The sequence below is a fragment of the Pleurodeles waltl genome, chromosome 3_1 (genome assembly GCF_031143425.1).
Source record: "Pleurodeles waltl isolate 20211129_DDA chromosome 3_1, aPleWal1.hap1.20221129, whole genome shotgun sequence".
Lineage (NCBI taxonomy): Eukaryota > Metazoa > Chordata > Amphibia > Caudata > Salamandridae > Pleurodeles > Pleurodeles waltl.
The window spans coordinates 374,514,120-374,527,096 of NC_090440.1; the positions used below are offsets into that span (position 1 = coordinate 374,514,120).

The following is a 12,977-nucleotide window of genomic DNA, read 5'->3' on the forward strand; positions in this document are numbered from 1 at the left end:
TTGATTTGAATTGAAAAATGTGTACACAAATTTATTAAACTATGTATTTTTACATAAACAAGTTGTAACAGTACAAGAAATTCAAGTATAAATCACAAAAGTATAGAAGTTCTTGAAGCATTTTTGAAAAATTCTCCAAACCTATTTTTTCAAAGCACCCACCACCCTTGCCCAACTCAAACGGGGTGCCAATGCTGTAACAAATATGAATATCTGAAGTATCTGACACAAGCAGATGCAAATAACTTACATTATTGTAAACAAACAGGACAATGTAATGGGCAAAGTTTCTCAATATCTCAATAAGTCATTTGGATTAAACACCAACACTTATTATAAATTACCTTTATATATATTACATTTTTAGAGGATAGAAATGTACATTTTAAAGCACTGCAGTGTTTTTCCAGAATACATATGTATAGACAATACAATTATCTGCAAGAATAGATATATTTTTCTTTACCCACTAAAGCAGTACCATGAATACACTTCACAAGTCTTTTTGCATTTCGAAACATTTGTTTACAATCCTAACCCCATGTCCTAAACTAAAGACAAGGGGAAGGCCATATTTGTTTAAAGCATAAGTGCATGTAATTAGTAAAAACATACATTATTGTAGAAAAGCAAAGCAGTGAACATAGTTATAAAGAAGCACTGCTGAATACTATGCTGATTTCCAGGTATGTCTTGTAAGTGATAGGTATTGATAAATGGTGTGGATTCAACATGGTAAAAGCTAGAGACTTCAATGCACTACAGTAAAAGAAACATTCAGATTCTGCACTGTTCAAAAGTTGATAACTGCAATGAAACTTCTCTGGTCTCTATCCCGAAGTCAACCATCCCCAGAACCATTAACTTAGATAGCAATTTTGTGTCCTACAATTTGCTCTGTCAAACAGTTTACTGGTGACACCGACAAACTGTCAGAAAAACTTTACTTAAAATAATCAGAATATATGGACCAATCACACAAACTGTTTTAAATTTTAGAAAACACATGTTTTGAGTACCAGTGGTTGGACACTCATTGGTAGGCAAAGGAAAGGACTCTACCTAAAAGGTATTTAACACTGTCTTCATCTATAAAGACTTCTCATGAAGGAAAATTTGGCAGTTTGGGGAAAACACCCCACACAATTTCTAATTAAAGCAATTTCCACAAGGGAAATCATTCAACTGAATGATCTTTAACACCACATCAAGATAAGGGTTGACCTGAAAAAAAACAGAAATTTGCAGAATCACTTTACCTTCATAGAGGAAGGGTTTGAAAAATGTGTATATTTTCAAAGCTTAATAAAGATGGCTCATATAGTTCTAGTTGTGTGGGATGCAAGTCAGTCATCAATATCACTGCTACGTTATCTACAACTTCAAACTAAATTCCAGTTTGATAAACGTCTAGACTGTTTTTTTCCAATCCTTGGCACATAAAACCAAGGCATGTTTTGGAGTCTTTGAGTATATTGCATTAGAGCTATTTGGAAACTTGTTATAGCAGGGCCTAACAGTTATCTAGAATTCTTTGCGCTAAGGACAAAACATTACCTTTATTTCAACTGATGGAACAGAGGATGTGTCAGGGAGTAGTATAATTCAACAGAGGTACATGCAGTTAAGCTCAAATACCAGTCTGTGCAGTCATCATTCCTGTTGTTTTCTTTAACTATGCTTAAAGAGTATGTGGCCACATGACTTTAAGCAGCCGTGAAGAATGCAACAGATTCTTCTTTTTTTTTTTTTTTTTTTTTACCAAGGACACATTACAACACTACATTAAAAATGAATACAAATAGAATGATATGGTCTCTGATCAGGTAAAATGTTGCTTCATTCAAACATAAAGTAGTTCTTAAACTTAACTGAGGATAGACAGTGCCACATTTTACTGGCAAGCAGTATTATTCTATGGCAGATTTGCTCACATATTTAATTCTCCTAATTTAATTGTAGAAATCAGGTCCCTTTACAGGAAAAAAAAGATACTCTCCAGACTATGACACTAAAAACATAATCTAAATAAGACAGGCAATTTTTCAATGCCAGTATGTGAATTCTTACTGTTGTGTTACACACCCAAAGTAATTAATGCTTCTAAGATACCTGAAGATTTTCAATACAGCACACTTAGCTGTTTGAGTCTTGTGGAACATCTCAGTTGTGCAAGTTTTACCAAGTTAACTGAGGTTTACTAAAATACTTTCTGTAGCATTTGAGGGATAAAGCACACAAATGAGTATGTGAAAGGGTGACAGTGCCTCCTATGACCAGTTATTAAAGTATAATAACAAAAGGTCCCAATATTTAATAATCAAAAATATTAGTTGTTTATTTAGGGATATGATCTACATTGGTAGCCACCTCAGACACTTAACACATTGGCATGGTGGCTGCCAGATGTTCCATGATGACTGAACTACTATAGGTATAAGATAACCCACAAATGTGAAAGTGGTGACTGGGGAAGGAACATATGTGAGGCTGGTAAGTGTGGAGACTACTTCTAAAGTTGGGTGTTCTGGACTGAATTCTGTTCCTTCCCACACACATTACAAGAGTAAACAGAACATTCATGCAACATATTGAATTCTTAACACTTTCCTTCCACAATATGTACATCGCACTCTGTCACATGAACCACAAAAGCAACCTTTTTAAGACAGTGTCTAAGAACAGTAAAAACAGTGCCACTATCAAGTAAGATGTTTTGTTTCATTCTACCACCATTTTCCATCTTCACATTCATATGTTGGAAATATACAGATGCAGCTGTTCATCTATAGACATTTATTTCTCATGGGTAAGTAGGCAAATAAGTTTAAGGTAAAATGTCCCTTTTCATTGTTTACACATTTAAAGAAAATGCACAGATCTTAAAAATAAAAATAGACCTTCTGTTACTTAAAATATGGCGTGTGGGCTGTACCCTGTACCTAGGCACTAATGTGTGCAGTATGGCTTAGCAAATTGTCCTTTCTACATTCTTTAGGTCAATGCACATCATTTTACCTGAGCATACCACACAGGGCATGGCAGGGGCAAAGTTTTGAGTTTGGTGGTAACCAACTCCTCATAAATGTTGACAAACCTGTTTCTGTAGTTAACAACAAAACCACAATTTCTCTTGAGGGAGAACTAATATCTGTGTAAAAGGAAGCTATATCATGTGTAACTAATGAATGCTCAATGACCAGTTCTATGGAAACTGTGGATCTGAGGTGGAGGATATTCACCAACTGCTATCAGATGAGATTCCATAACCTATATAACTACTTGAAGGCATGCATAGTTGATCTTTTCAAGTTCTAAAACTATTCAACTGTTGAGGTCCAATTGCCACTGCTCCCATTTTCTCCATTCAGATTTCTAGTGAAAAGATTTCTTTCCAATTTCACTTTGGGTTAGTAATTGATACATGTTAAATTTATTTTTAATTACTTGTTAATTCAAGAATCTTGCATCTCTTATGCTTAACATGCTTCGCGTGGCCTATTCTCTTTAGGCTAAATGATGCACCACATACTTCAAAAAGTGTGTGTCTGACTGCAAGATCTTCATAAGGAACGTCACACAAACACTAGTAAACAATGAGGTGAGAAAGTTTATAGGTGACATCCTAACAGTTCCAGTTTGCTTGGGGTCTGCACAAGCTTCTTTTGGACATAGCCATGTTAAATCAGTATGAAATAATTGACACTGAAATTTGTTACTAGTGATTAATTGTAACATTTTGCAAGGTCATAGTCAAGCAAACTAAGTGACTGCATCAAGAAATGTTTTTTATATAGTGAGTTTAGAAGCACCAACGTTGTATGTAATCACAAAACGTTAAAGAGTGGGAAAAAACCTTTTTCATACTGATCTTCATTTTCATTGCTGGTCCATAGCTAAAAAGTAATGCAGACGAGATACAAAACACAAAAGTTAAATGCACACCACATTGATTTGTCTATACAACTTTACAACCAGTAGTCTCTTTTGAGAAACTCAAACTAACTAAATGTTCACATCATAACTCTGCACGCAAACAGTACAACATTTAGTATATAGGCACAAATATTTGGTGAAATTTTTCCAGGTTAAACAATTTGTGCTCTCCCTCAGCTAAATGCTAGCAAAAAAAGCAGTAAAGAGCTGGACCAGGGAATTAAACAATAAATTTCAGTTTAAAGGCAAACTGCTCCTAATGTAGCAGCATGCATGCCGTTCTCAATCCTATGAAAGAAAATGGAACGACTTTAGGAAGCACAGTCTTAAAAAGTACAACATTTTGTCAATGTACATATTATATGTATTATAGGAATTCCTAACATACGCCATTTTTACTTCTCAAGAGTTCACATTGATCTGTTGCAGGTCACTGGCTGGCTAGATTCCATATAGTCTTCCATACCTCAATTGTTTTAATATCATACATACACTAGCTTTAGTACTTTAATATGAGGCAGCTGCGATTTTGTTCCACTGTATTTATATATATTTAGTCTCTAAAATTCATATATGTCAGTGCAGGTAATTTTAAAATGAATAAAACCAGAGCAGCTCTACCTAGTAGGCCATGTGTTGCACCTGCCCTGAATTCTAATACTCAATTCTATTTCTTGTTTCTAACTTTTGTCTCTCTTGTATGAATAAAGAACACTGTTCGGACACAAGAATCCATTACTAAGTGAACCATAGCATTAGATTTAGGAGGAGCTTTGATAACATGGCAAAGAGGTGCTCAAAGCACCGCTATTTGCTTATAATGCTAAATAATAAACTAACATTTATGAAATATTCTTTACTGGAAGCTTCAAACATAAGCACTCATGGTGAAGGTTTTGCGTGAATTTGAGACACATAATGGACTGCAACTTAAATACGTGGGATTTGTATTATTAAGTGTTGAATAGGGTACCCTTTTCATTCTAAAACATGTTTAAAAAAAAAAGGAATACTTCTATGGTGCTCATAAAAAGTATATAATCGTAGGAAATGTTGCTTTCTGGCATATGATACAGGCCAACAATTTTATCATTGATAACACGCCCTTCACTCAGACTCAATACATCCAAATTTGCTGTATTTGCAGTACAGTGGTTGTTTGGGATTTAGATATGCATGAGAAGCAACACATACACAGCTATTTTCTGTCCCTCATGGGGTTGCAATTTTACATAAACATCTATGATTTGGGTTAATGCATTCTGTACATTTTTTGTTTTGCAGTGGTATAGTGCTTTATAACCAGTTCCAGTTTCTTCCAGGATGAAGTGATGTCCCATTTCATTTGCACAGATCAATAAGTGTGAACTAACTACACAGGTTGGCTACCTTTAGTTATAACGACCATTATGTCTGGCCGGTCCAATTATACTCTTATGGTTTAATAAATATCACATATTAAATACAAAAAACTACAAGTCAAATGAGAACAAACAACAATGAAACAAGAGGTGGCAATCCATTCTGGGACCTCTGCAATTCCACATATGATTTAGCTATATTCCTCCACTGTAAGTCTCTAAACAACATACTTCTTTGAATAAATACACAAAAATATGATCACCAGTAGAAAGCTATCAAGGGTTCATTCAGTGCCTGCGAGAATTTGTTAATGCAAAATTAGTTTTAATGAGAAAGATATATCAATAATATGATCCAACCATTGGTCACATCCATTGCCTCCATCAACGGCGGAGTAGAAATCTGAAACTATGAATTTTGTCGACTTTCCATAAATTTCAATAGCCACACTTGAGGAAAACACTTATGCTCAGACATAGCAACACAGATTTTCAAAATGTATTTATACATGGTTTAAGAAAGGCTTTAACACTAGACCAGCCATAGCTGCAACCTTAAGTCAAATAGGGAGACGAAGTGAAAAACAATACAATAAATTGGTTATTCTGACGTGATGTGCAGCAAACTCATCAGTTTGGTGTAACTAGTTAATCAAACTGTGCTAAAAATCTCAATGTATTAGAACACGTTTTAAACATATGATTCTAGAGACCACTACATTCAATGTTTTAGGTCGACATATGTTAACATTTCAAAACCCTTAATGCACCCTTGTCTTTGGAGGTAACATGACATTTCACATCATCATTAACAATAATTTCTTCTCATATTGGTCTTTTGTGGCCAAAAACTTCCAGGGAGTCTTATACCGGAAGACATATTACCTGAAATAAAATAGTGATTAGGCAAACTAAACTACATTTGAAAACCAATTAGAAGCTCTGGACCAACTGTAAACCCAGTCTAAACAAATGCACACCATCATGTCACCCAAAATACTGGACTGAGATATGTGGTCAAGTGAAACAGAATATTAATTTAAAAAAAAAAAAAAACAGCAAACATTATTGCAACATGTTGACCTGTCATAATTTACTCATCACAAGAAAAATAATTGTTGCCAAATTGTTTTAACAACCTATTCTGTAAATTCTGTATGCAAATTGATTTAAATGTAATTGCATCCAAAGATCTTATTAGAAAATCTGTTAACGTCTGTCTGCAGTAATGCAAAGCTGAACTATCGGATCCAAGAAGCTGCGCAGACTAACTTTTGTTGTCTAGGTAACTAGTAACATTTCGTGGTGTTGGAAAATGTCCAATTTCTATTAGAAAATACAAAGTTTCTGTGTTGACCATTGCAGCAGCCCTTGAGTAATGTGCAAATTTCTCCGAAACCACAAATAACATATCCATTTCAGGAAGACCAAATTACAGAATCCTGAAACGGAATCAATCTGTTCTCAAACCTACAAGGTCAGACCAGCAATTGTTCATGAAAACAAGTGAGCAGTCCAATTGTTAATGCACAGCAAACTCATCTCTAGGTACAAAACTATGCAAGTTCATTATTCTATTTATACTTTATAAAACACACAAAGGAAGAACACCAAACCATCAGTCCACTACAGAATGACAGCCAACCAAGCTTTAGCTATCAATTCCGAGTTTAGACAGTCCATGTCTAAATTCATGTAAATCATCAATTTTAACATCTAGTACTTCCAAAAATTGTTTGAGTTCCATTTTAAGATGTCCATGTCTGTGCTTGCTTTCTTCAACGTCTGTTTTCAGAGTTCTAACTCTTTCTTCTAATTCTTTGTTCTTAATCTCGGCAGCCTGAAGAAAAATAAAAAATATCAACATAATTTAGCTATGTAATATGTACACTTCAGCTTCTGTCAGACATTTTAAATCTATAAGCATAATTCAATTTCATACAATATATAAATCCACATACCCATGCAAAAAGAAAAATCTGCTCCACAAGCAGCTGAAGACCTATCTCAAACAAGCCTGATCTCTGGTAACAACCTGAATGCCAGATCATCCTGAAGTATTCCAGTTTCCAACACTCCAACAGCCACCACACTCTCACCAGCAGCTCTGCTACTGCCTCACTGTACAAGTAGTACTGTAAGCCTCACCCCAGCATCCCCCTATCTCTATTCTAAACCGCTATCTCTGCGAGGGAGACTACATATCCCAGACTGCTCTTTGGCCCCAGGAGGAGGCTATTTTCTGCTACAGCTGCTTCCACTTGCCACACCAACGAGCGCTATAAAGTGCTAGGAAGCACACCGCAGTGCGGGACGCGCTCTCTCTGCGTGGGGGGACTACATATCCCAGACTGCTCTTTGGCCCCCGGAGGCAGCCATTTTCTGCAACAGCTGCTCCCACTTGCCACACCAACGAGTGCTATGAAGTGCTAGGAAGCACACCGCAGCGCAGGACGCGTGCAGTCCACACCTGGGCCATGGGCAGGCCAGTCCACACCCAAAGGAGGCTGGGCCACCCCCCTTATATCTGGCAATATAGGGCGCGTAGTACTTCCAGGCTGCCATCGCCCAGCCTTTACTTCTATATAGATTGTTCAAGGCGCATACAGGCACGTGAGTAATCTATCTATAAATGGGGGGAAAAAAAAGTAGCGATTTCAATTATAAAAATGGATCAACTCACATGGCTCAAACTTCAATTTCAAACTATTTGTCCTTTGTTATGGGGGTTATTGAGTCAGAATTAGAGCAAGTCAAATCCAAGATTGGGGCAGTGCAGACCTCCCACCTGGAACCCAGTATTATAATTAAACCATCGGCAAAGGAGCACTGATCGAGTAAGCCCCTGGTTAGTACTACTCCCCAGGCTAGCCCTATAGATCATCCGCCAATCTCCCATAAACTAGTGGAAAGTCTACCAGATGACCCAATTATTGACTCTTCCCTGGTGTGTTCCCCCCTTCGAAGAAGAAAAAAGCAGGACCCAAAAAGCCATTGATCACTCTAGAGAAGCAGGGCCCAAATATGTATCCCAAGGAACGGAAGGGTACCCTGGGGAATGAAGAAAAGGACAAGGAACCGCCGAAGGGGTGCCCATTACACTAAATCAGGCAGAAAGGGAAGGGAGGGAAGATTTGATTTTTTGTAGAAACTTGGGTATGCACATTAAATAGGATAAGGTGGATCAAACAATGCTTAACCACAAAATCATTAAAGTGAAGCTAGATTCCATACATATATGCTTATCATTTAACACAATGCATAAGCAAATTGTCCAGGAATATGAGTAGGTATGTAGCTCTATATCCGCTGCCTTAAGCACGGATAGGATAAAAATAACTTCAGAGGCATGCCACTGGTTAAACTCTGCATGCACGTCTGGCCACCTAAACTTAAAGAAAGCTCTTAAAGTTGTTCCACACTCACGTGAACTAGTTAAAATGTCCAGGAGCCTTTACAAGGCTAAACTTAGAAAGGAAAGCTGAAATTAGATTTAAAGCGTGGCATGATCTACTAATAGCTACCCAGATGAAAGATTCTATTAAGTTCTAGGGGGTGATCAACCAATCTTAATTCTCAGAGTATGGTTCCAAATTAGATAACTGCCTGATCACACAAGATGCAAGGGTAAGCCATTATAAAAGTCTTTCAGTGGATAGCGAACAACCCTATGCAGAGGTGGGAAAGCTCAAACTTATCACGCCCCCACCCAATCCCACTAGATCCTCCCATTGATCTGCAGGAGGTCCTCACAGCAGTAGATCACACTAGGGTGGGTAAAACACCTGGGCCGGATGGGGTCCTGCAGATCTTTTTAAAACACTGCCACACTAATGGGGCCCCCTTGTTACAAATATCCCAATAAGTGTAGCTGAGAGTCACCCCCCCCCCCCTCCTGGGAACAGGCTATTTGTTGTTCCTCCTTTTAAGAAAGGTAAAAGGCAGGACCTAACTTGCTATAGACCCATCTCCCTTATAGACTCTACAGACAAAATTCTAGGGAGAGTAATCCTCTCGCGATTGGAGGAGTGGGTAAAGGAGGGAAATATTTTGTTTCCAATATAGTTTGGTTTAAGGCAGGGCCCAAGTACTATCGACCAGGTGTTAAACTTGCAACTTATACTCAGCAAATACGTAATAGCAAAAAAGGGCGCCATTCACGTGGCTTTTATTGACCTTTCTAGCTCCTTTGATATGGTTAACAGAGAGAAGTTATAGCTAAAAATGGAAGCCATGGGCATTGATTCAAACCTGCTGAACTTAATTATCTGCCTGCACTCGGACCTTGGCATAGCAGTACGATATGGCCTTAATGGAGAGAGTACACGCCTATACCCTCTAGGCGTGGCGAGAGGAAGGAATGCATCCTAGCCCCTCTTATTTTAACTCTATATTATTGGGCTTTATGATTGCTTACTTAGGTCTGGGAAGGACCTTCTCAAGATGGACCAGAGAAACCTCCCAGTCTTATTATACGCAGATGATGCAGTACTAATTTCATGCAGTGCAAACGGCCTTCAATGCCTGCTTGATATTACTTTTTCCTTTATGTAGGACCTGGACATGAAAGTAAATTTTAACAAATCTTTTATAATGACGAGTGGACCCTGGAAAATAAAGTCCAAAGAATTTTGCATGGGTGGTTCCAACCTCAATAAGATTAAGGAATTTTGTTATCTGGGTATGCATTTAAGCTCTTCCTTATCATGGGCATGTCACCTAAAGGTCAAGGCCCAGCAAATAGCAAGGAACAGCAAGGTGATTTTCCGTTTCAACTGGAAATTAGGTATTAAGCCTGCCCCCGCAGATGGTGACCCTATATGAATCAATTTGTATATGACCCTATATGAATCAATGTGTATCTGCCGTGATGTATGGCGTGGGGGGCTTTGGGGCTACGTTAATGCTGGTTCCCTACAGTGTATGGAAAATACATTTGTTCAAAGATTGTTGGGGGTGTCAAAGAGTGCTGCAAATATAATATGCCACGAGGAACTGGGTCTGCAGTACTTCGAGGAGACGGTAGCAGTCTCCCTCCTCCTGTTATGGATTAGATGCTGGAGCAATCCAGAGGAGACTGGTACAAGACTGTATATCTGAGTGCCTACAACTGACTAACACATACAAGATCCCGTGGCTCATACATTAAAAGGTCATTCAGAAGTTATGTTTACAGACTCTAAATCCCTGAGAAGTAACGCAAGCAAGATCATCAAACAGTGCTTCAAAGAGCATGTCATATCCCGTAGACTACAGGGTGCTTTGCAACTGAAGACACTAGAGCCCTATATCTTGATCTCAACTACAGATGCCATGGAACCCTACTTCTATGGGTCTGAGAGTGCAACACCCAGTTCCCAAGAGGTTACTTTGGGCTTTTTGAGGGAGGGGGCATTTTAAATTACTGATTTTAAGCTTATTTATTTAGGAAATATTTATCTGGATTACATTTTAGGTTTTGAATATATATGATTTTTAAATATGGCTTTGTCAACTGCCAAATAAAGAAATTTTAACTGTATTGTAAACCACTGCCCCCGTGAAGCAATATCCCAGTGAGTCCACTCCACCATCCCCCTTCTGCCCTACCAACTAGAAAAAACCCACAGTATAAAGCCCTTTGTTGTTCTTTAGCTAAGTGTTGGGCTTTTTCTCACATCCACCGTTGGAAATTTGCCTTTTCTGCAAGGTCATCACAACTTTGTTTGCCTTTTTTCCTGAACCCTGTTCTATTTGTCTAAAGAACTATGTGGACTTGCTAACCAGTGGTAAAAGGACTGTGCTCCTTTCAACAAGGTAGAATTGGTATACTCCTGACTGGCATATTTAACTTACTTATATATAGGTTATATGGTATTTATTGCTTTGACATTTGTCTATTTCCATTTTTATTTGTTGCTATTTTTTCTGTATTTATACATTTTTATATTGCGTTTATTGTATAAAAGAAGCTGCAATTTATTTTTACTGATAAACGCCCCTACCTGTAAATCTGCACACCTACTGACCTGACATACATGATTGACAGTAGTGAGGATCATCCAAAGAGGACTTATTTTCTGTATTTTTCTGTATTTAAATATAAATAAGTATTTATGTGGTAAACATTAGTACAAAAAAGTGGAAAACTGGGAGCACTACTTATAAGTCACTAGTATATAGAACCAAGATGTACCCAGGGCCAGCAAGTTAAATGTCAGACGTGGACTGCAGCACCCATTGTGCCATCCAGTGAGTGTGAACATGATTGTAGGCCTGCCATGAGTAGCCTAGCTGTGCAGGTATGAACTGCAAATTTGACCTGCCAAAATATCTCTTTTGACAGATCTACGCCTTCCTTTTAAATATTTGGCACTGCTAAGTAGGCCTTATTGCCCATAAAGGCAGAGAGCATGCTATTTAAAAGTAGGACATGTAAATGTTTACTGTTAAACACGTCCTTACAGTGAAAAGGTCCATAATGCTATTTTCGCTGTAGAAGAGTGTGCTGTTTCACAGGAAAGCAATGAGATACAATACTAATTTTAATAAATGTTATCTCCGCTAAAGAAACAGCTACAGAAATATTTCAACTATTCTTTAATGGTTAAACAAAGTCCAATTTAATGGCAAAGTAAATTTTTGTTTATTATAGAAAAGATACTTCGGAAAAGTTACCTTTTGCCTGCCTAATGTTTCTAATGCTTTTCAGTCCCTTTCAACTGCTACCTGGCAGCTGTGGATCCCCTGTGGTGCGGTGTTAACTACTCAGAGGAGCAAAAAATAGGTTGACCTGAAGGAGCAGAGATGCCCCATAAGAACCTGATAGAATATGCAGAGGAGGCAGGGTGGATCTATTTGACAGTAAAGTGTCAAGCCCTGCTTCAATGTCACATCCTGCCTGACTGGTCTGCTGTGATTTTTCATATGAAACTTGGGGGTGCACCTCAAAGAGGCCTACCCTGTCACAGGCAAATGTTAGCTGAGGCGTGGAGGGGGCCCTTCTTTTTCCCTGCAAGCCAGTCAAATCTTAATCACAGGGGGACTCTGACATTACAGTGCCACTACCTGTTTGCCAGGTCTGCTGGGTTAGCATATAACGTGTGGGTGCAAAAGAGGGAAAAAAAATGGCAAAACACTTTGGGTGTATCCACTGTGACTGCTGAATATTCAGCTTTGATTTTATCAGATTTCCGTCTCTGAGATTGTTGGGAGTACAGGGATTGCCTCAAACTAAATTTTAGCGTTCGATGTGGGAGAACAGTATGGTAAACATAATACACTCTCCACCCACACACCCCCGCACAGAGTTCAAGACAAGGACTAGGAGTCATTCCCACCTGCTAGCTCATGCCAAGCATATATGTGGCACCACAAGGCACCCACTACAGAATGTGCTTTGACCTAAGGAACAGGACTACTCCTCTCCTGTTGGCCTCTGCCTGCCAATGTGTGAGTTTATAAGTGCTTCTCCTGAGGTCCTGTGAGGCTCTAGATGTGTGCTCCAGTGGTGAATTGGGACTTGAAGGACTAATGTTAGAAGGTAAAATCTTTGACCAGGTCAACCCTGGTAAGAGTATCCAACCTACACAAATGTGGTCAATGCCAAATTGTGTTTAAAACATGTTGTTATTATAGCCACTTTATTGCTTTTTACTGCTATTACTAGCTTAAACAAATAAAAATAAAAATATATCTCTG

The 12,977-nt window shown here is 38.2% G+C and overlaps 1 protein-coding gene across 1 annotated transcript in view; it reads right to left on the reverse strand.

Moving 5' to 3' along the window:
• Positions 1 to 1,733: 1,733 nt before the first annotated feature.
• Positions 1,734 to 12,977, reverse strand: part of HOMER2 (homer scaffold protein 2) — a 519,584-nt gene continuing 508,340 nt past the window's right edge. Inside the window, exon 9 of the mRNA XM_069222560.1 lies at positions 1,734 to 7,137. Within this exon, the coding sequence (XP_069078661.1) occupies positions 6,949 to 7,137 (189 nt within the window). The 3' untranslated portion in view covers positions 1,734 to 6,948. The remainder of the gene's footprint in view (positions 7,138 to 12,977) is intronic.